Here is a 27,580-nt window from a genome sequence, read left to right on the forward strand (position 1 = left end):
CAAACTTGGCCCTTTTATGACTTGTGGACTTCAACTCCCAGAATTCCTCAGCCAGCCAAGGTCCCTTCCAGCTCTATTCTGGTTAATTAATTAACAGTGGAGGTGGTTGATTGGGCTCCACGGCCATCACGTATTGAGCACGAACTGCAGAAATGTAAAAAAAGAAAAAAAATCAACAAGCCAAAAAGCAAACAAATATAGACAAAAATTTTTTAAAAAAACAGTGTGCGTTGAAAAGCTCTCTTCCTGCAGAAAAGCAAGCGTTTGTGTGTGCGTCTGGGGAGGGGGTGTCAGCATGCGCCCGCCCCCCCCGCGGCAAAATGAAAACTGACTTCTCCTTCAGGGTGGAGTGACAGAGGACAAGAGCGATGACGGGAGATCCGTGTCCACCCTCAACTTTGGAGTAAACCGGCCCACCGTTTCCTGCATCTTTGACTGTGAGTCTCCCGGGGGGGGGGGAACAACAGGTGGTGGTAGTGGGGAGAAACAGGAATCTGTGGGTCGGTGCACGACCAGCACTGACGCGGATGCTGAAAGCGCTCCCGAGTTCCCGGTGTCGCTCTTAGGGGGAGAATTTCATTATTTTGGATCTGCCCTAGAATTGCTGTGCTCCGAGTGGGTCACAGAGATGTTGATAAACGCTGGAAGAATTGAATTGAATTCAAGGAAGGGAGCCATAAAACAGTAATAACCACAAAGCGCATTGATAAAGACTGCCGGCTCGCACCGGTTCGGCAGAACCGATAGCTAATTTTTTTTTTTACTTCGGAGAACTGGCTGAAGCCCTAGCCTAGCCCTTTTTCGCAAGGCCCAGAACGGAACGCTGGGAGTGCGTGGACGCCGCTTCCGGAAGTCCATTCTGGGCCTCAAGAGGCCCGGGAAAGGCCTCCCAGGCCCAGAATGGCCCACCAGAAGCACGTGGACACCACTTCCAGAAGTCTGTTCTGATCATTGGAGGCCCAGGGGAGGCCTCCCAGGCCCAGAACAGCGCACCGGAAGTGTGTGGATGCCGCTTCCAGAAGTCCATTCTGGGCCTCAAGAGGCCCGGGAAAGGCCTCCCAGGCCCAGAATGGCCCACCAGAAGCACGTGGACACCACTTCCAGAAGTCCGTTCTGATCATTGGAGGCCCAGGGGAGGCCTCCCAGGCCCAGAACAGCGCACCGGAAGTGAGTGGATGCCGCTTCCAGAAGTCCATTCTGGGCCTCAAGAGGCCCGGGAAAGGCCTCCCAGGCCCAGAATGGCCCACCAGAAGCGCGTGGACACCACTTCCAGAAGTCCGTTCTGATCATTGGAGGCCCAGGGGAGGCCTCCCAGGCCCAGAACAGCGCACCGGAAGTGTGTGGATGCCGCTTCCAGAAGTCCATTCTGGGCCTTGGACTTCTGGAAGCGGCATCCATGCAGAGAACTGGTTGTTCACGTATTTGAATCCCACCCCTGGGTAAAGGACACCGGATGGTGTAGACCAAGGGTAGGCAACCTGGCCTCTTTTATGACTCATGGACTTCAACTCCCAGAATTCCTATGATGACTCAGGAATTCTGGGAGTTGAAGTGCATGAGTCATAAAAGAGCCGAGGTTGTGAAGGGATTTTATTATGCTTAAGGTTGATGTTAGTAATATTGATATTAGTAGTGATACTTTGTAATCATGTGTATATATATATATACATAGCTTTGTTTATGTGCAGGCAGCTTTATAGGTGCTTTATATTGGGAAATTAGTTCTATAAAAGCAAATGTTTCATGCTTTAGGTACAGGTGATTGCTTACATGAAAAGTAAGGTAAGGGGAGGGGGGGCAAGGAGTTATGGTGGAACCTGGTTTGTTGTGTATGAGTCATCACCTAGGAATTATCTTTCTGTACCTTTTGGTTCCTGGTACCCAGACCAGATGTCTTTGTTCTGGAAAGGTATAAAAGGTGGAAGACACCTTTCCTGGTTGTTGCCTTCATCTCTCTACCAGCCACGGAGAGAGATGTGGCCACCTGGCTTGCTGAAACCTCCGCCCAGGAGTTTCTTTTGGCTCTTGTTAAATTCCTGAGTAACACTGGGGCAATTGTTGCCTACCCCCGTGCTAGGTGGAAAAACACATTACCTCTAGGCCAGGGGCCTCCAAACATAGCCACTTTCAGACTGGTGGACTTCAACGCCCAGAATTCCCCAGCCGGCATCCCCCAGTATGCAGAGCTGGCTGAAGAATTCTGGGAGTTGAAGTCCAGAAGTCTGAAAGCGGCCAAGTTTGGAGACGAAACCCCCACCCCCCACCCCCCACCCCCGTTACTCCAGAGCTTTCGCTTTAAAGCAAGATATTCCATTCTGTTGCTGCTTTTGTCGTGTTGCTCACAACCTTTCTCTCCTTAAAAGATGGAAACCGCTACCATCTACGCTGCTACGTCTACCAGGCAAGGGACCTGCTAGCCATGGATAAAGACAGCTTTTCAGGTAAGGCCAGAGCTGCACCGGGATTTTAGGCCAGGGCAGATATTTGGAGATGCTTTTTTTGCCCCCACAGCAAATCTCTTCTTTCTCCTACACACACACACACACACACACACACACACACACACACACAGAAACACGTTTGTTGCCTTGAACTCGGAGTCTCTCTCCAAAAGGATGACCTCATCCCGTCTGATTGGCTGGGCCGAGTGGGAGTAACTTTCTTTGCATGGACGGCAGCCAATGACAACACCCGGCACAGATGTAGACCAAGATGGAATTGCGACTTGCTGTTGGTGGAACAAAGCATAAAGGGGCGCTTTTTCAGGGTCGCAAAAACGCAACCCGGCATGGGTGCGAAGCGGAGACAAAGGGGTCTTTTGAAAAGGCTTCGGAACGGGGTCGACTGCGGCCCAGACACTGTTCCTCTCGAGTCGAGGCGAAAGAAAGAACGTTGGGCCACGGCGAAGGGATCGTGCGAAGTATCGGCACCGCTTTGTAAAGCCTTAGTAAGGCCACCTCTGGGATGCTGCGTCCAGTTTTGGTCCCCCACATTACCAAAAAAAAAAAAATAATAGGAAGAGGTTGGGACTTTGGGGGAAAAGTGCAAAGAAGAGCGACTGAGACGATCGAAGGCCTGGAGGCAAAAACACAGGAAGAACGGCTGCAGGAACGAAATGATTCGTTCATTCATTTTTGACGATGGCATCAGCTAGATCCTGAAGAAGGATTTGTGTTGTTATGAGCGGGAATGGCAAAGATCCTTCAAAGGATGTCGGCACAGCTTCCAGTTTGGTGGCCTCCTTCAAGGCAGTAGTAATAGAATCACAGACCTACATTTGTCTGAAATGGTCTAGGGCAGCGATGGCGAACCTTTTAGAGACCCAGGGCCCAAACTGCAACCCAAAACCCACTTATGTATCATCGGGTGCCGGGTGGGCGTGGCTCTTTGGGTGGGTGTGGCCCATTGGGTGGGCGTGGCCCATTGGGTAGGCGTGGCTGCAGTGGTAAGGGCAGACTGGGGGGGACTAAAAAGTTCAATCAATCAATTCTAACTTTTTTTTCCCTGTGAGAAGTTGAAATGGATCGATTGATTGAACCTCTTTTTTTGCACCCGGCGGCGGAGGCCTAAAGCGAAAAGGTTTTATAAAACCCAGCTGAAGGCCTAGGACTGGGACGACGGCACGCGTGCCCACAGAGAGGGCTCTGCGTGCCACCTCTGGCACCCGTGCCATAGGTTCGCCACCACGGGTATAGGGTTTCCTGCCTGAGCAGGGGGTTGGACTAAATGACCTCCAAGGTCCCTTCCAACTTTATTATTATTACATATTTGCAAAGTGTTCCAAAAAGCAAGGGTTTTTTCTTTCTTTCTTTCTCTTTTAAAGTTATAGCTACCACCTCATTCTACACGCATCTCTGAATTTCTCCCGTTAAAGCCAAAGGTGGCATCATTTCTTGGTGATGATAACACGATGAGGGATAGCCCAAAGGTGCTTCCCCCACCCCCACCCCACCCCAAAAAAAGACCACTGGTCTTTCTTGATGTTATTCTTTGAAAACGTTCCACTTCTCCTCCAAGAAGCTTCTTCAGTCAAGAACTAAAGAAGCTCCTTGGATGAGAAGCAAAAGGTTTTCGAAGGAAAAACCAAAAAGGTCCAGTTGCCTTTTTTTTGGGGGGGAAGCACCTTTGGGACAACCGTGATCTGGGTGAGGGAGAATCTCCACAGGACATCACTAGGGATATGGGTGAGTAGACGTGGGTTGCGTCTGGCCCACAAGGCAAGGGTGGGGAATGAGGTAGCCTGGGGTCCAAGAGGGGCAGACAAGGCCCGGGACTCTGGGGCAGAAGGTGGTGGAGATGGAGACAAGGGAAGGCAGGTAGAAACGTCGTCTCCGAGCTTCTTTCAAAGCGAGGCGAGGTGTGTGGTCTGCTGCCAACTTCCTGGACAATGCTTGGAGTCTTACCTGGTCAGAAGGTCACAAAAGAGGGACCCTGGGACACAACCACCATCATAAATGTGAGTCAGTCATCAAGCGTCTGAATTTTGATCAGTTGAACACAGGCAGCCAGCCAGCCAGCCAGCCATGTGCTGCAGCTGCCAAAAAAGCCAACACAATACTAGGCTGCATCATCAGAGGGGTAGAATCAAGATCAGGCGAAGCGTTAATACCACTTTACAAGGCCTTGGTAAGGACACACTTGGAATACGGCGTCCAGTTTTGGTCACCACGATGTAAAAAAGATGTTGAGACTCTGGAAAGAGGGCAGAGAAGAGCAACAAAGATGATCAGGGGACTGGAGGCTAAAACATACAAGGAACGGTTGCTGGAATTGGGAATGTCTAGTTTAATGAAGAGAAGGACCAGGGGGGGACAGGATAGGAGTCTTCCAGTATCTCAGGGGCTGCCCCAAAGAAGAGGCAGTCAAGCTGTTCTCCAAAGCAGCCGAAGGCAGGACAAGAAGCAACGAATGGAAACTAATCAAGGAGAGAAGCAACCTGGAACTAAGGAGAAACTTCCTGACAGTGAGAACAACTAACCAGTGGAACAGCCTGCCTCCAGAAGCTGTGAGTGCTCCAACACTGGAAGTTTTTAAGAAGAGACTGGACAGCCATTTGTCTGAAATGGTATAGGGTTTCCTGCCTGAGCAGGGGGTTGGGCTAGATGACCTTCAAGGTCCCTTCCAACATCATCATCATCATCATCATGATTATTGTTAAGTTGTAAGTCTGCAAGGAGTCGTAAGTCCCTTTTTTCAGCGCCGTTGTAAGTTTGAGCGGTCACCAAATGAACGCTGGTAAGCTGAGGACTTCCTCTGGACATGCTAAGAGTGCAGGGCTCTTCCCCTGGTGCAGATGTTCCTCAGTGGCGTTCCTGGGCACTCCGGAAGGTGGGCCCTCAAACCGCCCCCCCTCTCTCCCCTCCCAGATCCCTACGCCATCGTCTCCTTCCTGCACCAGAGCCAGAAGACGGTGGTGGCAAAGAACACGCTGAACCCCACCTGGGACCAAACGCTGATCTTCTACGAGATTGAGATCTTCGGGGCGCCCCAAAGTATTGCCGAATGCCCTCCCGATGTCGTGATTGAGATCTACGACCAGGACACCTACGTAAGTGTGCGGAGGGCGAGGGGAAGCTGGCTAAGCAGCGGCCTGAGTTCGTCAGGACGGAGACGGTGGGCGGCTGTGAAGGACACAGCGATGATAGCGCAACAGACAGGCGGCTTCTTGCAGGCTTTGCCCCCCCCGGCTAGGTACCACCGGCCGCCTACTACAGGTCTTCTGGCCCTGGTGGAGTCGCCTACCTGGCTCGTGAAACGACCGCGAGAAAACTCGCCAAGCTCAGAGAGCAGCTGGAGCCTCAAGGCCCTGCTCCTCCTCCTCCTCCTCCTCCTCCTCCTCCTCCTCCTCCTTCTCCTCCCTGAAACCCCCACCCCCTCCTAGCACTGAGGACGTTACCTGGTTTGGTAAGGAAAGGTCTGCAAGGAAGCCCACCACGTTCCGCGGTGGTAAGGCGAGGACCGCCTGAAGTGCCTCCCAGAGCTTGGCCCAAAACTGGGGGCTCCAGAAAAGATACCCGGATCAGAAACAGTAAAATAGGCAGCCATCTCCCTCCCTCCCTCCCTCCCTCCCCATTTTTCCTTCCTCCCTCCCTCCCTCCCTCCCTTTTTTCCTTCCTTCCTCCCTCCTTCCCTCCCTCCCTTTCTTTCTTCTTTCCTTCCTTCCTTCTTCCCTCCCTCCCTTTTTCCCTCCCTTCCTCCCTCCCTCTGTCCCTTCCTTCCTTTGTCCCTTCCTCCCTCCCTTCCTTTTTTCCTTCTTTCCTTCCTTCCTTCCTCCCTCCCTCCCTTCCTTCATCCCTCTCTCCCTCCCTCTCTTTCTTCCTCCCTCCCTCCCTTTGTCCCTCCCTCCCTCCCTCCCTCCCTTTCTTCCTTCTTTTCTTCCTTCTTCCCTCCCTCCCTTCTTCCCTCCCTCCCTCCCTCTCTCCCTCCCTCCCTCTGTCCCTTCCTTCCTTCGTCCCTTCCTCCCTCCCTTCCTTTTTTCCTTCTTTCCTTCCTTCCTTCCTCCCTCCCTTCCTTCTTTCCTCCCTCCCTCCCTTCCTTCATCCCTCTCTCCCTCCCTCTCTTTCTTCCTCCCTCCCTCCCTCCCTCCCTTCCTTCTTTCCTTCCTTCCTTTCTCCATTCCTTCTTTCCTCCCTCCCTCCCTTCCTTCATCCCTCTCTCCCTCCCTCTCTTTTTTCCTCCCTCCCTCCCTCCCTTTGTCCCTCCCTCCCTCCCTCCCTTTCTTCCTTCTTTCCTTCCTTCTTCCCTCCCTCCCTTCTTCCCTCCCTCCCTCCCTCTCTCCCTCCCTCCCTCTGTCCCTTCCTTCCTTCGTCCCTTCCTCCCTCCCTTCCTTTTTTCCTTCTTTCCTTCCTTCCTCCCTTCTTTCCTCCCTCCCTCCCTCCCTCTCTTTCTTTCTTCCTTCCTCCCTCCCTCCATTCCTCCCTCTGTCCCTCTCTTCCTTCCTTCCCTTCGTTCCTCCCTCCCTCTCTTCCTTCCCTCCTTCTTCCTTCCTTCCCTCCCTCCCTCTATTAAATTTTTCTGTCACCATCTCCCAATTCTGGGCAGCTCTGGCTGGCTTACAATGTAGTAAAAAGCATGAAGAAGTAAAAAACAATCGCACACCCCCTCCCTCCCCAATCAAAACGACAGAGGATTAAGAGCCATGGAAAACTCCCCTCCCTCTGCCCAGGGTGCGGATGAATTCCTGGGCCGCTGCATTTGCAAGCCCACCCTGGACCACACGCCGAGGTTGTCCTGGTGTCCCGTCGTGAAGGGCAGCCGGGCTGCCGGGGAGCTGCTGGCCGCCTTTGAGCTGATCCAGAGAGAGAAGGTGAGTTGGGGGCTTCTGGGGGGACTTGGAGCCTGGGGGAGCCCTGGGGGGGGGCGAGGAGGGGTGCAGGAGGCCTTGAGGCGGAAGGGAGGGGCGAGGCAGCCCAGCCGAGGGGGGGGCCTCTGTGCAGCAATCTCCCCCCCCCAAGGACATGGCAGAGCCGGGAGGAGGAGGTCTGGGTGAAGCCACGAGGCCATCACGCCTGTCCTGACACACGACAAGTAGTCCTCAATTTACGACTGCCCACTTAGTGACCGTTTGAAGTTGCGACAAACCTCCCTGCGGGTACCTACGACCCAGACTAGGGATTCTGACGACTGCCTTCCCCGGATTGGCCTTTGAACCTCAGCAACCGTCCCCGCCCGTATGGCCGCCTGCAGCTTCCCGCGGTCACGGGATCGGGTTTTGCCGCCGTTTTGTTGAAAACCGGCATTGGCTTCCAGTTATCCACCAAACCGGCCTGTGGCGGTCCGCTTAACGACCGTGGCACTTGTTTGGCGACGGCTGCAAAAGTAAAATTGAGTCAGTCATATAGGGGTGGCCTAATTGATGACCATCATGACTTAAGAGCATATGGTCGGAACTCAAGGACTCCCTGTACACAAATGACATTGCAGGGGGTAACAGTGCCCCCCCAATAAACGCCCACCCATTTCCCCCCCCCCCCCTCGGCTCATTTTGCCCAGCTTAAGCCTGGTGAGCTGAAGGCTAAAAAACGGGCTGTCTTTGAGCAACCAGTTGCATATGAGCACTAATGGTTATAATTTTATATTATGTTGTTATATAATAATAATAATAATAATAATAATAATAATAATAATAATAATAATAATAATAATAACGGTGCAGTTCTTGTCTTCCCACCAGCGTAAAATAATTTTAAAATTCACCCCTGTGAAGGGGAGGGGAGAAGTCGGGGGCTGAGACAGCCCCTCCCCCAAATGTCAGGCGGATCTCGCCGGGTGAGGACGGCCCCCTCCCCGCTCCTGCTGTTCCACTGGTTAATTGTCCTCACTGTTAGGAAGTTTCTCCTTAATTCCAGGTTATTTTGCCCTTTTGCTTCTTGTTCTGCCTTCTGGTGCTTTGGAAAATAAGTTGAGCCCCTCCTCTTTATGGTAGCCCCTCAAATCCTGGAAGACCGTTATCGTGTCCCCCCTGGTCCTTCTCTTCTCCAGACTAAAAAGGTGAAGGTAAAGGTTCCCCCGCACACGCGTGCAAGTCGTTTCCGACTCTGGGGGCCAGTGCTCATCTCCGTTTCAAAGCCGAAGAGCCAGCGCTTGTCCGAGGACGTCTCCGTGGTCATGTGGCCGGCATGACTAGACTCCAAAGGCGCACTGAACGCTGTTACCTTCCCACCGGAGTGGTCCCTGTTTTTCTACTTGCATTTTTACGTGCTTTCGAACTGCTAGGTTGGCAGAAGCTGGGACGCGTAACAGGCGCTCACTCTGCTACGCGGCACTCGGGATTCGACCCGCCAAACTGCCGACCATCTGATCGACAAGCTCAGCGTCCTAACCCACTGAGCCACACCGCGTCCCTTTTCTCCAGACTAGCCAGGCCCAATTCCTGCACTTTTTCCAAAAGTCTCGGCATCTTTTTTGTAATGTGGTAACCAAGGCTGGATGCCGTGTTCCAGGTGTGGCCTGACTAAGGTTTGTTGAATGCTAAGCCACTCTTGCTGCATAAAGTAGGATTCGTGCATCTCTGACGCGTCCAAGACTTTTGTCCTGGGCCATCAGCCGAGTTGATAAGATGGAGAAGCGCTGGCTGGGGAATTCTGGGAGTTGAAGTCCATGCATCTGAAAGCGGAGAAGCGCAAGGGTGTTGAGAAGCATAAAGCGGACAAGGCTGAGACCTGCCGAGCGCCGTTTCTCAGCCTTGTCAACTTGAAGATGTGGGGACTTCAAGAGTTTTTGAGGAGTTTTCCCCCTTCCTTTCAAAGTCAGGCGGTAACGTGGATATTTGTGTTGTGTGTGTTTATTTTTTAGCCAGCTGTCCATCACATCCCAGGCTTTGAGGTAAGACCCTCACAGTGTCTATAGAAGCTACATTTTCTGCTTTGGGTCCTCGCTGAGTTTGGGCGGGATTGTGGTCGAAGGCAAGAATCTCTGTAGAATCCAGAGCTTTCCTCAAAACAGAATAACAGAGTTGGACGGGACCTTGGAGGTCTTCTAGTCCAGCCCCCTGCCCAGGCAGCAGACTCTTATATCACCCTGGACAAATGGCTGCCTAGTCTTTTCTTGAAGACCTCCAGGGTCGGAGCCCCTGCAACTTCTGGTGGCGAGTAGTTCCACTGGTGAATTGTCCTCACTGTCGTGATCAACCAGAAAATCCGTACGGTACTTCACAAGTGGCTTCCTTCTGTGTATTAATTCATGGAACGATTTCAACACGGGGGATGAAGTCTAGTATTGCAGCGATGACCTTGCTTTGAAAAAGTGGCCTTTTTTGTCCGTTTGTTCTCTCCGCGGATGCTGACCTCCCTGCCCTGCGCTCTCCTCCTGGTGGGACCAACGGGGGACCCCTGCAGACAGAACTGGCGTCTCTTCTGGACGAGGTGAGCTCCTTGGGTGAGGAGGGGGTGGCTCCCCTGGTCCTGGGGGGCTTGTGATGGGAAAAAGAAGGGACGGGGGAGACGCAAATCCCCAGAGAGTCTTTTAGCAAATGCGGTTTCCTTAAGGAATCTCTTAAATGCAAAACATGAGCAGAGACCAAACCCTCCTCCCTTCTAGCACTGATGGCGTTCCGTAGTTGGGTCAGGAAACGTCTGCAAGAAAACAACCGAGCTTCTCCTTCTCCTCCTCCTTCTCCTTCAGCATCTCCTCCTCCTCCTTCACCATCTCCTTCTTCACTTTCTCTTTCTCTTTCTCCTTCTGCTTCTCCTTCTCCTCCCTCCTCTGCTTCTCATCTTTCTCCCCCTCCCCCCTCCCCTCCTCCCTCCTCTTCTTCCTCCTTCTCCTTCTCCTCCTTCAGCATCTCCTTCTCCTTCACCCTCCTTCTTCTCCTTCTTCTCCTTTCTCCTTCTCCTTCACCATCTCCTTCTCCTTCTTCACTTTCTCTTTCTCCTTCTCCTCCTGGTCCTCCTCCCTCCTCTGCTTCTCATCTTTCCCCCCTCCACTCCCTCCTCCTCCTCCTCCTCCCTGCAACCCCCTCTCCCTTCTGGCACCGATGATGTTCCCCGTCTGGCTCATCAAACCTCTGCAAGAAAACGTCCAAGCTCAGAGAGCACCAGGGACTCCCCAGTCCAAACTATCAAAGCTTGAATAGTCTACAAGGCCGAGCGAGGTCGCCTGTTCTCCTTTTAAAGGACTGGCCTGGGTGCACGTGAGAAGGAAACCCCCGCCAGGCCTCCTTAGAAGTGCCGGTTGTAGCCACGGCACAGACACGGCGCACCAGGAGCTGCCCGGGGCAGCCCGAGGGCCCTTTGCCTGCCCCCCGCAGCTCCCCTTCTCCTCCCAGCCCAGGGCTTGCCGGCAAGGTGGACGTGATCGTGAAAAAGAGAGTCTGGGGTCTCCTCTCTGAGTTGTGCCCTGAGCTCAGCTTCCCAAAACACAAACAGAGCCCCCCCTCCTCTCAGGCTTAAAGCTTTGGGCCTCGGGGCACCTAATGTTCCTCAAAACCCCCCCTTCCTCCCCCAGGCTCTCTGCTTTAAGTGCTTGCCCCATGCTGGACGTGGGTCTGGTCCAGCTGGCTTCCCAAACGAAGGACAAAAGAGTGTTTACTCGTACAGGAAGTCCTTGACTTAAGACCACAGCCCGGAATTTGTCCGTTGCTAAGCAAGAGAGTCGTTCAGCGGCTTTTGGCCCGTTTGATAACCTTTCTGGCCACCGTTTTTAAGCGAATCACCGCCGTGGTTAAGTAAGAGAAGCCTGTGGCGCTTCCCCGTCCGTCGGGTCAGGGTTGGCCCAAAGGCGCGTCCCTCGAAGATCTTTCCCTTCTCATCCAAGAAGCTTCTTCAGTTCTGCCTGAAGGGTGGAGGATGGAAGGGTTGGCGTTCCTTGCAGTCCTCCGGTCGTTAGTCTTCTCTCCGAGAGTCGTGGTGGGTTCGGCTGTGCCCTCAGGGTCACCTGAGTGGTGCAAATGTGGGTGGAGCCTTCTTGGAACTGCCCAAAGGACCGTGTTGTAAGCAGGAGATGGGTGGTGTTGTGTCCCTCCCCCCTCTGTCGGGGGAGGGCTGTTCAGTCTTAACCTAGATGGCTTCTCTGACCCCTCTTTCGAAATAGCAGTCCTCTCTGTCCGGAATGTGCGCTTAGCAACGCGGTCCTTAAAAGTGATCCTGGCTTCCCCCGTTGACTTGGCTGGTCAGACGGTCGTGAAAGGGGGATCACGTGACCCCCCCGCCACCGGGACACTGCGACCGTCGTAAATATGAATCCGTCGCCGAGCACCTGAATTTTGATCACGTGACCACGGGGGTCCTAAGTCTGAAAACCAGTCCTACTTCCCTTCATTCAGTGCCGTTGTCACTTTGAACGGAGACTTAACGAGCTGTTGTAAGTTGAGGACTACTTGTAGAAACCTCCGCCAGCCCCAGAAGATGGAGGAGGGGGGAACTGGCTTCCTTGGAGATTCTCCCACCCCCCCACCTGAGTGTGCGTTGTCCACCCTGCCGGTGTGTGTGTGTCTGAGCTCACGTTCTCTCTCTCTCTCTCTCTCTCTCTCTCTCTCTCTCTCTCTCTCTCTCTCTCTCTCTCCTGCTTCCTTTTCTCCTTGTCTGGTGCTGCCGGGACTGCCACGCTGCAGCTGATCCCCCCCGTCTTCTATCACGAGGGGCTTCTGCTATGGGTATCTTTTCACTTTGCTTACAACGCCCCCCATTTTTTTCTGCTTGGCAACTTCCTGGGCTGGAGCAGCTTGCCAAAAAATCCCCCAGGGGGCTATTCTTGGAAGGCGAGGATTTTGGGGTCCTCCCTCAGCCGTGGCATCCCTCTGTCATCTCACTTTGTGGGGTACAAGCGAGGGTAGGGCTACCCCTAAATCTCCTGCTGATTGAGTAGTGAATGCAGGAGGCCAAGGTTGAAAGGTGTCGGACGGCTCGGGCGTCCCCTGGCCTAATCCATCAGGGACCCCCTGTTTCCAGGTCTTTCCCATAATATTCACAGCTTATGTGTTGGCCAATAAATGTCTGGTTCCGCCCCCCCCCCCAGGGCAGATAGCTTTTGGCAGCTGCTCATGCCCATCAGAGTTTGCCCGCTTGGCTTATCCCTGCCCAGTCAAACTCCACAAGCCCTCAAATCCTTAATCTCTAGCCACACTGACACCAAACGGCACCAGTCCGATTGGACCGACACAAGAATCCTTGGCCCCGCTACCACCCACCACGCTCGGGAGTTCATCGGAGCCTGGCCCTCCACTAGCAATTCCATCCACAGACACACTGACCTACAACCAGCCTTCAAAATCCTCGGGGTCCAAATCAACCGCACAGCCCACCAGAGGCAGCACCGATGCTCAACCATCCCGCGCAATCCCCCACTCCCACCAGCGGTTCACCTCCCAGTGACCCTGCTCTGATGTGACCTCCCCATCACCAGCCCCTCACTGTTGACCCACCCCTGAGCCATCACAAGACCCTCACTCGACACGCCCACACTGGAAGCCCTTGTCAACAGAAGAACGTCAACATCCCCTACACGCCGCTGAAGTTGCAACCTAGCCCGGGTAATGAAAGGCTCGGAAACCAACCCACGAGCTCGGAGAATAAGCTTTCACCCTCATAAAATAAAATATCAAATCAAGATTGTGGCCACAACCTCGAGGGGTTGCCTGTTTTGACCTCTCTTCAGGGGCCCCAGAAACTGGCAGCCCCCTGTGGCGTTAGGAAGACCCCTTTTGCATTCTTGCTTGAACCTTCTTGACCATTGCTCAAACGTCGAGGCACCCAAGGGTGATGGCGTGTGTGTGTGTGTGTCTAGAAATGGAATACAAAATGGCTGATGCCCTCCCAGCAGGCTTTCCAAACAGCCCTGTCCTCACCATCCATGCCCAATGGCTGCTTCCACCCCCACTGTCCCTTTCCAGAGCTGCAGGGGCCACTCCTTGGAGACCGGAGCCCTGGGCTGCAGGGGACGGCGGTGGGTGCCGCAGCCACATCCCAGGGAAGGTCCTGCCCGCTCGCTCGCTCGCTTCTCGCCTGACCTCAGGCCCTGCTCCTTTCCAGCTTCCCTCCTTCATCCCCAACCACATCTGAGCCTTAGTCCCCTGCTTGGCTCCTTCACTGCTCGTTACCATTAACGATTAACTGTTTGTGCTGATCAACTATGGTCTGGGATCATCTAGGTAACTAACTAGGGGGCAAATCCACAACTGTCTATTAAGCCTCTACCAGAGGGGTTCCCAAGCTTGGCCACCTTCAGATGTGTGGACTTCAACTCCCAGAATTCCCCGGCCAGCCATATAAATCCAGGGGGAGGGGAGAGGGGACCCATCGCATCCTCCGCCTCCCTCCCCACTCAGGTGGGTCAGCTGGAGGCCACTGGGAAAAGAGGGCCCTTCAAATAACAGGGAGGGAGCCACCACAGAGAAGGCCCGTCTCCTGGGTCCCACCAGATGGACTTCCTCAAGAGAGGGGGCCCAGAACATCCCCGGCCTCCTCGCTCCAGTGCAGGCATGTCAAACTCGTGACGTCAAAGGACGTCACGTGACAAATCGTGACTTTTGCCCCATTGCCTGCAGTGGGGTGGGCTCGGTCTCAGCGTGACACGTGCGGCCCGCAGGCCGGCCGTTTTGACATGCCTGCTTTAGTGGGTCAAGTGGAAATAATAATAATAATAATAATAATAATAATAATAATAATAATAATAATAATAATAATAATAATAATAATAAAGCTGGGAGGGACCTTGGAGGTCATCTAGTCCAATTTCCTCAGGCAGGAAAGCCTAGACCATTTCGGACAAAGGGCTGTCCAGTCTCTTCTTAAAAACTTCCAGTGTTGAAGCATTCCATGGGTTAATTGTTCTCGCTGTCAGGAATTGGGAAACCAATTGGGAAAAGACGGTCCTTCCAATGTAGGGCTTTAACGGGGACAGCCCGCACTTGGAGTTGCACCCAGAAGCAAATCGGCAACCAATACGGTCTCCGCAAGAGGAGGGTCACGTGTGCAAATCCAGACTCGGGCCAAACCCCACAGGCTGCCGCCTTTGAACCAACCGGACCTTCCGGATCCTTTTCAAAGGAATCTCCTTTAGAATAAGTGTTGGGTGGAAGAGGCTGATGGGTCACCTCCTCTTCTGGGATGGATGGTTCCCTGCCCGTTGGGGCTTCCTCCAGGGATGGGGCAATGGACTGATCCACCGCCCTCTAAGCGTTTGGGACTCGAGCTCCCTGCGTGAACGTGGCGGGGGGTGGGCAGCAGAGCAGGACCAGGGCCGGGCCGGGCTCGGCTGTCCCAACAGCTTCCTTGCAAGACTCTCTCTGGCTTTGGGGGTGCTGCAAATTGGATGGAGATATTTAGGGGGTGGTGCCCCCCTTTGGTTGTCAATCTTCAAAGCGGTGCCGGTGGGGAGCTGCATTTCGGGGGACGGCAGGGGGGCTCCAGTTACGCCCAAGCCGTGTTGGCAGTGCCATCCCGCACAACAAGCCGCTTTGTTTAGGCAGCTCCTGGCAACTGCCAGGGAAAAGTAGCCGTTTTTCACACACACACACACACACACACACACACACACACACACACACACACACACACACCGAGCAGCGTTGGCCGGCCCCCACCCTGTCCGCCTCCCTGCAGCCTTATTACATACGCATCGGCGGGATCTATAAATAAATACGAGCCGATTTGATGTTTGAAATGTATACGCCTGCTAAATTTAATGCAATAATTCTTTTGGCTGGAAAAAAGGGACTGCGACTGAAATTACTTCCAACTGCCCCTGGTTGAGAGCTGCCTTTGGGGCTTCCCCCCCTCCCCTGCCTTAGGGGTTTCCTTTCCTTTGGAGGCTAAACTCCCCCCCCTCCAGATCGGGTTTAGGGGGACGCCTGCGGATTTGGGGGGCCAAGGCTGAAGAGCCAGGCCGGGTGGCGCTGCGGGCAGCTCAGACGGTCTCGCCAGAGGCGATGGCTTGAAATGGCAGGGATTTTGCCCGTTGGTGGAGGGCGGAGGGCACCGGGGTTCCTGAGGACGCCAATCTGGCTGTTTGGCAGCTGGCGGCACGGTGCCACGGCCACGGATTTAGGCTGGTCGTCCTCAACTCACAGCCACAACGGAGCCCCACATTGCCAAGACCGTTGTAAAGTGGGTTTTGCCCCATTTCGCCACCTTCCTCGCCTCCGTTGCTAAGTGACTCCTGGCCGTTGTTAAGTTAGTAACACGGTCGTAAAGTGAATCTGGCTTCCCCCAATGACTTTGCTTGTCAGAAGGTCGCCAAAGGGGATCCTGTGACTCCCGGGGACGCTGCGACCGTTGTAAGTAGGAACCGGCTGCCCAGCGTCCGAATTTTGGTCACGTGGGCACGGAGATGCTGCGTTCGTCGTACGTGTGAAAAATGGTCATTAAGTGCACATTGTCCCATTCGATGACCAAACGGGACCATTTCGTCCTGTTTTATGACCATTTTGTCCCGTTTTTACAACCCCCAGGACACCTTGCAACTGTCATAAATATGAGTTGTTTGCAAGCGTCCGGATCTTGACCACGTGACCTTTGGGGATGCTGCAACGGTCGTAAGTGTGGGAAAAAACGACCACGTCATTTTTTTTTCAGTGACCCTTGTCACCTCGGACGGTCACTAAAGAAGTTGTTGTAAGGCGACTAACTGCCCTTCCAGGGAAGTTACAAACGTCGAAAACCGATGGCAGAAAAAAAAAAAAATCACCTGGTGATCCTTCAAGCCCGCCCTTTCCTTTTTTTAAAAAAAAAATAATCTTGTCGTTTTTGTTTTTCTTTATAATTAATTAACTTTTCATCCGTTATTTTTCTTTTTTATTATTACTATTTAATTTTTTGTCGGAGGATGGACGCGCGTCGGTTGAGAGCGCGTTTAAAGTTAGTTACTGAGGACTGGCAGCCTCTCCCTCTGCTGGAAGAGGGTTCCAAGCTCCCCAAATTTGCCCTCGGGTGGGGGAGGGCTGGGCAATTTTTTATTTTTATTTTATTGAGCCCAGGTTTTTTTGGGGGGGGGGGGTGTTCAATAAAACCAGGAGATGATTCATGGAAGGAGAGACTTCACTGTCAGTACGAAGGGATGTTGTAACATGTAAGGAACAAAGGCTTGCGGCAATCTCAATTGTAACACACACACACACACACACACACACACACACACACACACTCCCATGTCTGCTTCAGATCTGCAGAGCACCAAGATCTGACCTCCAGGCCTGACTCTGATGAACAGACCTATCCATTTGACCAACGTTACTCACCTTTCATTTTGCCTGTGAGTGAAGTTACAGGGAGGAATAACAGAATAACAAGAGTTGGAAGGGACCTTGGAGGTCTTCTAGTCCAACCCCTCCCCCCCCTCCTCAAGAAGGACACCATTCTGGACAAATGGCTGTCTCTTCTTAAAAACTTCCAGTGTTGGAGCACCCACAGCTTCTGGTGGCAAGGCGTTCCACTGGTTAATTGTTCTCGCCATTAGGAAATTCCTCCTTAGTTCCCGGTTGCTTCTCTCCTTGATTAGTTTCCATCCGTTGCTTCTTGTCCTGCCTTCGGGGGCTTTGGAGAATGGGTTGGCAGAATAATAGAATAGCAGAATTGGAGGGGGCCCTGGAGGTCATCTAGTCCAACCCCCTGCTCAAGAAGGAGCCCCTATAGCATCCCAGACAGATGCTCCTGGAGGAAACTTCCTTTCCACTGACGAATTGTTCTCACTGTCGAAATTCCTCCTTAGATCTGGCTTGGTTCGAAGAACCGGCAAGCCGGACTTCCATTTCTTTTACCCCCTAAAGGAGACCCACTGACCCAATTTATCTCTCTTCCCAGTCTGCAGATTCAGACCTGCCCTACCCTCCACCCCAGAGGGAGCCCAACATCTACATGGTCCCTCAAGGAATCAAGCCGGTTCTCCAGCGAACGGCCATCGAGGTGGGCGCAAAAGATCTTGTGACTCGGGGATCTGTCCAAACTTTCTGGAAAGAGAATTGCTAATTTTTTTGTGAAAGCTGTCGGGACACGGGAGGGTGGCATTCCGCAAATTAAATATTTATTTTGTCTAGTCAGTTTCTACCCCCTGTGACCAGTCAGACTCTTAACGGATCGCAAAACACATCTAACCAAATGTTTGTGGTAACACCATCGAATGCAGGAACGGTTATGATTAGAATAGATAACCTTTATTGTCCTTTTTTTCCTTGTGGGCAGAAGGGCACACATTAAAAATGAAATTTAGTTGCTTCCTCCCAAAGTGCACACATACATAACACACATTTAAAACATGCTACATACAACATATGTATAGACCTACACCCTTACATACAAGTAATATAAATATTACTCACTGTCCATCTTGAATACATAACGGAAGGAGGAAGCTTAGAGTTCACAAGGTTAATACTGCATGGAACAAAACTGTGGCTGAATCTGGATTTCTGCTTTGGGTACCATGAAGCCCCCTCCTCCCAGAAGGTAACAAGAAAAACAGGTCGTGAAGAGGATGTGTAGTGTCCCAGACAATCTTACGGGGCCTGCTCAAGAAACACGTATCTGCTGTGTCCTGGATGGAAAGGAGGGAACTGCCAATATTTTTTTCTGCCGTCCTCACCACTCTGCACCGCCTTCCTGTCTGAAGCAGGGATGCTTCCAAACCAGTCTGTGATGCAGTATGACAGGATGCTCTCGATCGTCCCCCTGTAGAGAGTGGTCAGGACGGGGGAAGGAAGATGTGCTTAAAGGCTGCCACAACTTATGGTCATAATTTCAGGCTCAATTAGAGTCGTATGTTGAGGATAAGTTGAGCTTAGTCGCTGAACAGCGAGACCCTGGTGAAGCGGGCACAGCAGCGCCTGCATTTTCTGCATCGCACGAGAAAAGCACATCTTCCTTCCCCCTTCCTCGCCACTTCCTACAGAGGGACGATCGAGAGCATCCAGCATCACAGTCTGGTTTGGAAGCATACCTGCTTCAGACAGGAAGGCAGTGCAGAGAGTGGTGAGGATGGCAGAAAAGATTATTGGCAGTTCCCTCCCTCCCATCCAGGACATAGCACGGAAGCGTTGCTTGAGCAGAGTCCGTAAGATTGTCTGGGACACGACACAGCCTCTTCACAAACTGTTTTCCTTGTTACCGTCTGGGAGGAGGGGGTCACCCTGTGACCATGCCTGATTTTATTACCTTTTTTGTAATGGTCCTACTCCTCTCTGGAAAACAGAAAATGTCCACTTCCGCTCCCACAATTCACATCCAACACATCCCACGAAACTAGCTCTAGCTGAGTTGTCCACATCAAGATTGTGTTGGTCCCTCTATGGTCAGTTTAGGCTCTTAATAGATGGTGGCCCTCTCTGTTGCTTTTTTGCTACAGGTGTTGGCTTGGGGTCTTCGAAACTTGAAGAGCTACCAGTTCGCCAGTGTAACTTCTCCCAGTCTTCTCGTGGAGTGTGGTGGGCAGACGGTCCAGTCAACTGTTATCAAGAGCCTCAAGAAGAACCCCAACTTTGACACCTCCGTTCTCTTCATGGAAGTGGTGAGGCTACCTCGTTCAGCCTTCTCTTGTCTCTTATGAGCATTGCTTTCTCTTCCTTGTGATATTTGTACAGAAAATTATATTTACTGTTCCACTGTTTCTCAAGATTGAATTGGCTAAGATGCTTGCTAACCTCTGTCGCTGCTCACCTTGCCATAGAAACAGGGGGAAGGGAAAGCCTGGGAAAGAAAAGGGGAGTTCCAAGAAGCCATCCATGGACCGTGAGAACCAACGTCATCCAAAGCCGGTGTCCGACGAAGAAGTCGACCGTTCCCATAACAAACAGAAAGGATGTCATTGGGCAATGTGAACACGTGGCGGGTGGGGTTTATGAAAAGCCATTGTTAACTAAGCAGAATTTTGCGTGGGAAAACTAGAGTTGGTTTTGCTCCTTCAGTGCCATTATTTGTATTCAGTAAAGATCATCGCTTATATGGCACCTGAAGACCGTAGAGTTTCTTCAGTGTTGGATTCGCTAGCCGGATGGTTGACAACGTTATTTGAATAAAAAATTATCCCTCATCTTCTCTCTCTGCCCTCTGGTGCCAACTGCGCCTGTTCTTCTTTCAGCGTCTGCCAAGGGAGGATCTGTACTGCCCTCCCATCGTTATCAAGGTCATTGACAACAGGCCCTTTGGGCGCAAACCTGTGGTGGGCCAGTGCACCATCCGATCCCTGCAAGAATTCCTCTGTGACCCCTACAAAGAAGAGGAAGTATTTCCTGAAACCCATGCAGGTCAGGAGGGGAGGAAGATCTTTGCAGGGGGGTGTCATAAAAAATGGGTGGCTTTTCTAGAACAAATACATTATATGTGATATTCGCAAAGGAAGCCTTGCTCTTGAGCAGGGGGTCTTCAAACCTGTCAACTTGAAAACCTGTGGACTTCAACTCCCAGAATTCCCCAGCCAACATGACTGGCTAGGGCAGGGATAGGCAACCTTGGCTCTTTTATGACTCGTGGACTTCAACTCCCAGAATTCCTCAGCCAGCATGGCTCAGCTTGGAAACCTCTACTTGTCCTCTCAGCATGGCTGGCTCAGGAATTCTGGGAGTTGAAGTCCACAAGTCATAAAAGAGCCAAGGTTGCCTACCCCAGGGCCAGGGAATTCTGGGAGTAGAAGTCCACGAGTCTTCAAGTTGCCAAGTTTGGAGAGCCCTGTTCTTGAGTATCATCTGAAGGTTTGATTACCTGTGGTCACCCGAAGTCATTTGAGAATGGTAAATGTGGAGCAGAAACAAGATGTGATTACTTATAAAGAAATTCTTAAGATGGAAGGGAATGTTTTGAAACTGAAACCTTTAAATGTATTAAAAGAAGAAAAGATAGTACAGACTTGGTTTCAGTATACACAACTACAAGCCAGATGGAAAGAAGATCAGAAAATTGGTATAATAAAAGTTGATGAAAATTTGATAAAGCAAATTAGAGATCAAAGTCAATCGCATATAAAAAGGTTATATAATGCTCTTATAAAGATTGATTCAGAATTGGAGTTAGTTAAAGATTGTATGATAAAATGGGCTCAGAATATTCAAGAGCCCATAATGATGGATACTTGGGAAAAAAATTGGGTTTGAAATGTAAAATTTATACAAGCACAAAACCTAAGAGAGAATTTTTACAAGATGTTTTATAGATGGCATTTAGATCCCAAAAAGTTAGCATGTATGTATCCAAATCAGCCACCTAAGTGTTGGAGATGTGGTAGTGAAGAGGCAACTTATTATCATATATGGTAGACATGTAAAAATGTTAAAGCCTTTTGGATAAAAATATGGTGGATTTTTCAGAAAGTTTTTAAGAAAAAAAAAAAGATTTACTCCGCAGCTATTCTTATTGGGGATTATTTCGGATTGTACTGTTATAGAAACTAAATTAATGTTACACTTAATAACGGCAGCCAGACCTTTGGTGGCGCAACATTGGAAGAAAGAAGATTTACCTACAATAGAACAATGGATACTTAAAGTAATGGACGTAGCTGAAATGGCAAAAGTTTCAGCATATCTGAAAGAACAGTCACAAGAAAAATATATTTTGGAATGGAAAAGATGGATTGATTATATTCAGAACAAATATGGGACTAAAAAGTTTCGAATAGCATATGAATAATTCTTAACAATTGTAGAAGTGTTATTATAATTACTTTAGTTTTGTTATAAGGGAGTTAAAGGGTGGAAGGTTTGTTAACGTTGTAATAGATATTTAGCATAAGTTTGCATAAGATTGCTATATGTAATACCCTGTATTCTGCTTTGGGAAGTCCGGGGGAGGGAGGGAAGAGGGAAGGGGGGAGGGTTAATGGGGAGGGGGGGTTTACTATTAAAATTTTGTAAAACTTTTCAATAAAAAAAAAGAGAGAATGGTGACTTCCTGAGAAGGTTCGACTATCCGTGGTCAGTTGTGTGTGGGTTGATTGGCTTGGGGTCAGTTTTATGGTATCTGTCCTTCTTCTCTAACGTGGCACTTTCCAGATGTTATTGAATACAACACCCAGAACACCGGTGGATTGGAGAAGACTTCGCATGTGCCCTGTTTGGTAGTTTGAAGTTGATATATCTTTTTGTTATTGTTCAATATTTTATTAATTGTTTATAGTCACAATCCTTAATATTTTATCAGCAACATATTGTGTGGGTCCCAATATTTAGTTTACTAATATATGTTAAACTCCCTTTTCTCTACCTCGTTTTTCTAGCCATTGATAACATGTATCCTGTGTTCTAAAGCAGGGGTGGGCAACCTTGGCTCTTTTATGACTCGTGGACTTCAACTCCCAGAATTCCTGAGCCAGCATGGCTCAGCTTGGAAACCTCTGCCTTTTCCCTCAGCATGGCTGGCTCAGGAATTCTGGGAGTTGAAGTCCATGTCATAAAGCGGCCTAGGCCTAGCCAGGGGTAGGCAACCTTGGCAGTTTTATGACTTGTGGACTTCAACTCCCAGAATCCCTGAGCCAGCATGGCTCAGTTTGGAAACTTCTCCCTTTTTCCTCAGCATGGCTGGCTCAGGAATTCTGGGAGTTGAAGTCCATGAGTCATAAAGTGGCCTAGGCCTAAATCTAAAGTAATCTGAATCTTTTTTTTCTCTTTCATTTTCATTGTCAGTCTGTCCATTTCTGCACAATCTAAAAATTTCTCAATTATCTCTTCCTCGGCTGGTAATTCTTCATCCTTCCAACGCTGAGCACATACAATTCTCGCTGCAGTTCATACATGTAACATTAAATATACACATTCCTTCTCATAATTTCCTACAATTACACCTAAGAAAAATAATTCTGGCTTAAAAATCTACGTGTTTTTTTTAATCATTTTCTCTAACCATCTATGTATTCTTGACCAAAGTTTTGGCTTTCGGGCACGTCCACCAAAGATGATAATACGTGCCTGGTTTTTGTGTGCATTTCCAACGATTGCTAGACATGTTTTTAAACATTTGTTGCTAACCTCGCAGGTGTTAAGTGCCACCTGTAGAACATTTTGTATATAGGTTTTGTTATTTTAGAATTTCTTTCACAAAAACTTTTCCAGTTTTCTAACTCTACGTCATGCCCAACGTTTTTTGCCCTTATTATCACTGTTTCTTTAACTTGTTCCTCTTCCATCTTTAAACTTAGCATGTACTCATACGGTTCCTTCATCAATTTCTCATCGATGTCAATAATGCAAGTTGATATATCTTTTTTTTTTACTGAAAAGTTTTAAAATACATTTTAAAAACATAAACTCCTTCCCTCCCCCTCCCACCCCACTTCCCCTCCCTCCCCTTCCCCCCCTCCCGACTTCCCAGAGCTGAATACAGGGTATTAACTTTTACAAACTTAAGCTAAAATATACTAACTCACTAAAAAAACACTTTAAATTCTATCGCACTTTAACTCCCCTTAAACATAACTAAATAACTAAATAATAATAGATAAATAATAATACATCATATAATGCTAATGCTCACTCATATGCTAAATGAAACTTTTTAGTCCCATATTTATTCTGAATATAATCAATCCATCTTCTCCATTCCAAAATATATCTCTGTTGCGATTGTTCTTTCAAATATGCTGAAATCTTTGCCATTTCTGCCAGGTTTGAAACTTTTAAAGTCCACTCTTCTATAGTAGGCAGTTCCTCCTTCTTCCAATATTGCGCTACCAAGAGTCTTGCTGCCGTAGTTAAATTCAACATCAATTTAGTTTCTATAACAGTACAATCTGTAATAATACCCAACAGAAATAACTGTGGAGAAAACCTTATCTTTTTCTTAAATATCTTCTGCATATTCCACCAAATTTTAATCCAAAAAGCTTTAACTTTTTTACAAGTCCACCATATATGATAATACGTTGCATCATCACAACCACACCTCCAACTTTTAGGCTAATAATTTGGATACATACATGCTAATTTTTTAGGATCTAAATGCCATCTATAAAACATTTTATAAAAATTCTCTCTTAAATTTTGTGCCTGTGTAAATTTTACATTTCTGACCCATATCTTTTCCCAGATATCCATCGTTATGGGCTCCTGAAAATTCGGGGCCCATTTTATCATACAGTCTTTAACAAGTTCCGTTTCTGAATCTATTTCTATCAATGCACTATATATCCTCCTTATATGTGCTGGACTTCGATCTCTTATTTGTTTAACCAAATTTTCATCAGTTGTCGAAATACCAACTTTCTGATCTTCCTTCCGTCTAGCTTGTAACTGCCCATACTGAAACCAGATATATCTTGAACCTTCCCAGACAATGTGCCTAAATCACAGGGTCCAGAGACTTTGGTCCATCTTCTTGGTGTGAAATACACCTTCGGAAGAAGACGACCTAAGCAGCTGGGATGGTGTGAAAGACACACGGATGGAAGCAAGAACGGTCAGCTCCCAGAACTGGAGCTAATTTCTTCCTTCTTTTTACAGAGGACATGAGCCTCACCCCAAAGGATGATGTTCTGATTGACGTCGATGACAAAGAGCCTCTCATATCAATCCAGGTAAGCCAGCTCAGGTGCTAGAAAAACATCCTATGGAAAGCAGCAGCAAGGAACAACCTTCAAGGCTAAACTGAGTTTGCTGTGCAACTTCCTGGGAGGAGAGCTCCTTGGAGGTTGCGGAGGACTGCATCTTGGTGACGGTGCATGTGTGTGTAGAACTGGTAGCTGCTGAGGTCAGTGAGGAAAAGAGTCTGAGATGCAGGCATTGGGCACGTCTAGGTCAGGGTTAGGCAACCTTGGCTCTTTTACGACTCATGGACTTCAACTCCCAGAATTCCTGAGCCAGCTTAAGGACTGCAGCGAGAAAGGTCTTAAAGTCAGAAAAAATTCACTTCACACCTGTCTTGTTTGGCAAAGGAAATATTGGCCTCCATTTCTCGAGAGATCTCCTGCCTTGGGCAAGGGGTTGGACTAGATGACTTCCAGCCACCCCCCAACACTACGATTCTGTGTAATTCTGCTGTGTGTGATTCTATTTCAGCCCAGTGCTTCGGCCTTTCTTGATTTCTCTGAATTTCCCCTTTCTCTCTAAAGTATTAGCCCCCCCCCAACACCCCAGGTCCGTGTCATCTGCAAACGTACTGTGTGTCTGCTGAACTCCCCCCCCATTGCCCCCCCCCAAATGACAAAAATGTGGAAATAAATGCTGCTGTCCACTGGATACTTCCCCTCGAGCCGAAGTGGAGCCCTCCGTGCGCATTCTTGAGGCGGGATCGTTCCGTCAACGTAATAATTGATCATTATAATAATTGGATAATTGAATGAGTTGGATACTGTAATTGGATAATCCCGTCCGTTGTTTGTCTTGGCAGCGCTAAAGCTGATCTCGGTCAAACTGGCGGTTCCACACGGAGATCCTAAGAGCTTCTGTTACAGGATGTCCCTAGTTGATCATCCTTCATTTTGCCTCCTCTGTTTCCTGTGACCTCCGTTCAGCCTCTCCTTGCCGGCAGGAGTTCCTCAGTCGCAACGCCCTCAATTTCCAGCCAGCCTCTTAGCCGGAGAGACAGACAGGCTGGAGAAACCTGGTTTAGACGCTGGCGCATAAATCCCCAGGGAGGATTCAATGTTTCCCTGACTTCCTGGGGCCCTTCGGGTAGCAGCTCTGGGTTTCATCCAGGGGCCCCCTGCCCCCTTTTGCCATCAGGTCTGAGATGGTATAGGTCCTCCTGCTTGAGCACGGGGTTGGACTAGAAGACCTCCAAGGTCCCTTCTCGGTCTATTCTATTCTATTCTGTTCCATTCCATTCCTATTCCTATTCCTATTCCTATTCTTATTCCTATTCCTATTCCTATTCCTATTCCTATTCCTTTCTATTCCTATTCTATTCCTTTTTCTATTCTCTATCCATTCCATTATTCTATTCTATTCTATTTTATTCTATTCTATTCTATTCTATTCTATTCTATTCTATTCTATTCTATTCTATTCTATTCTATTCTATTCTATTCTATTCTATTCTATTCTATTCTATTCTATTCTACTCTATTTTACTCTACTCTCCTCTCCTCTCCTCTCCTCTCCTCTCCTCTCCTCTCCTCTCCTCTACTCTACTCTACTCTACTCTACTCTACTCTACTCTATCCATTTTCTATTCCTGTTCTATCCTATCCTATCCTATCCTATCCTATCCTATCCTATCCTATCCTATCCTATCCTATCCTATCCTATCCTATCATCTATTCTATTCTATTCTATTCTATTCTATTCTATTCTATTCTATTCTATTCTATTCTATTCTATTCTATTCTATTCTATTCTATTCTATTCTATTCTATTCTACTCTACTCTACTCTACTCTACTCTACTCTACTCTACTCTACTCTACTCTACTCTACTCTACTCTACTCTATCCATTTTCTATTCCTATCCTATCCTATCCTATCCTATCGTATCCTATCCTATCCTATCGTATCCTATCCTATCCTATCCTATCCTATCCTATCCTATCCTATCCTATCCTATCCTATCCTATCCTATAATCTGTTCTATTCTGTTTTATTCTATTCAGTGCAGCATGGAAGAAGATAAGAGCTGGGAGGGACCGTGGAGGTTTTCAAGTCCAACCCCTGCTCAAGCAGGAGACACTAAGCCATTCTGGAGAACTGGCTGTGTAGTCTCTTCTTAAGAACCTCCACTGCTGGAGTAGCCACAACTTCTGGAGGCAAGCCATTCGGAACAGAACAGGATGACAGAGTTGGAAGGGATCTTAGGGGTCTTCCTCTCCAACCCTCTGGCCAAGCAGGAGACTCTGTACCATATCAGACAAATGGTTGTCCAATGTCTTCTGAAAAACTTCCAGGGATGGAGCTTCTGAAGGCAACTCCAGAAGTTCTTCTGAACAAATTCTCCAGAACTATTTCAGAACAACTTCTGGAGGCAAGCTGTTCCACTGGTTAATCGTTCTCACTGTCAGGAAATTTCTCCTTAATTCTAGGCTGCTTCTCTCTTTGATTATTTTCCATCCGTTGCTTCTTGTCCTGCCTTCAGGCGCTTTGGAGAAGAGCTTGACTTCTGGAGGCAAGATGTTCCACTGGTTAATCGTTCTCACTGTCAGGAAGTTTCTCCTTAATTCTAGCTTGCTTCTTTCCTTGATTGGTTTCCATCCGTTGCTTCTTATCTTGCTTTCTGGTATCTTTGGAGAATAGGTGGACCCCCTTCTTCTTTGGGGCAGCCACTGAGATATTGGAACCAGGCTATCGTGTCCCCCCTCGTCATTCTCTTCATTAAACTAGACATACCCAATTCCTGCAACCGTTCTTCATATGTTTTAGCCTCCCGTGCCCTGGTCATCTTTGTTGCTCTTCTCTGAACTCTTTCTAGAGTCTCAACATCTTCTTTACATCGTGGCGACCAAAACTGGAGGCAGGATTCCAGGTTTGGCCCCTGTTGATCTTCTCTGCACGCTTTCCAGGATCTTGGCATCTTTTCTGTATTGTGTCCAGAACTTGGATGCTTTACGTCTTCCTCTCTTTCTCCGCTCTGCTCCAAGTCCTTAGTGCGTGGCTTAGGGACCAGCTCCCTCCATTGCTGAGGCTCTGACAGCTTCTCACCTTGACCAAGGAGATGTTCGCCAGAGATACCTTCCCACCCTTCCTTTTTTTTATGGCCAGAGAGGGATGTGTCGAGTATCTCGGGCCCAGCCGCTTGTGGATTGCTTTCAGACACGTATCCTTGCCAAATATTTGTGCATAAGGAAAGAGACGGCTGTGTCGGAGATAAAGAATGCTTCTGAAGTATTTTTTTCCCCCCCATTCATTTCTGGTCCAAAAGAGAGAGAGAGAGATTTCTGAGGAGACAGAGATTTCTCACACACGGAGATGGCCACGGACTGTTTTATAATGTCCTGGTAAGGCCGCACGTAGAATCCTGCATCCAGGTTTGGCCCCCACGATGTGAAAAGGATGCTGAGGCTCTGGAAAGAGGGCAGAGAAGAGCCACAAAGAGGATCAGGGGGCTGGATGCTAAAAGATATGAAGAGCGGTTACAGGAACCGGGCAGGTCTAGTCTAATAAAAAGAAGGACGAGGGGTGACGTGATAGCAGCCTTCCAATATTTGAGGGGATGCCACAGAGAAGAGGAGGGGATCCACCTGTTCTCCAAAGCCCCTGAAGGCAGGACAAGAAGCAACAGATGGAAACTCATCAAGGAGAG

General features: G+C 49.3%; 1 protein-coding gene across 1 annotated transcript in view; it reads left to right on the top strand.

Annotated features, from left to right (window-relative positions):
- The window catches only part of DYSF (dysferlin), a 113,365-nt gene that overhangs the window by 48,324 nt on the left and 37,461 nt on the right, over window positions 1-27,580 (top strand). Inside the window, exons 28-38 of the mRNA XM_083368049.1 lie at window positions 344-437; window positions 2,364-2,441; window positions 5,367-5,548; window positions 7,166-7,306; window positions 9,295-9,324; window positions 9,837-9,863; window positions 12,050-12,091; window positions 17,235-17,336; window positions 18,772-18,933; window positions 19,504-19,669; window positions 23,852-23,925. Coding sequence (XP_083224175.1) covers window positions 344-437; window positions 2,364-2,441; window positions 5,367-5,548; window positions 7,166-7,306; window positions 9,295-9,324; window positions 9,837-9,863; window positions 12,050-12,091; window positions 17,235-17,336; window positions 18,772-18,933; window positions 19,504-19,669; window positions 23,852-23,925 — 1,098 coding nt within the window. The remainder of the gene's footprint in view (window positions 1-343; window positions 438-2,363; window positions 2,442-5,366; window positions 5,549-7,165; window positions 7,307-9,294; window positions 9,325-9,836; window positions 9,864-12,049; window positions 12,092-17,234; window positions 17,337-18,771; window positions 18,934-19,503; window positions 19,670-23,851; window positions 23,926-27,580) is intronic.

The sequence above is a fragment of the Vipera ursinii genome, assembly GCF_947247035.1.
Source record: "Vipera ursinii genome assembly, chromosome: 7".
In the NCBI taxonomy this organism is placed as follows: domain Eukaryota; kingdom Metazoa; phylum Chordata; class Lepidosauria; order Squamata; family Viperidae; genus Vipera; species Vipera ursinii.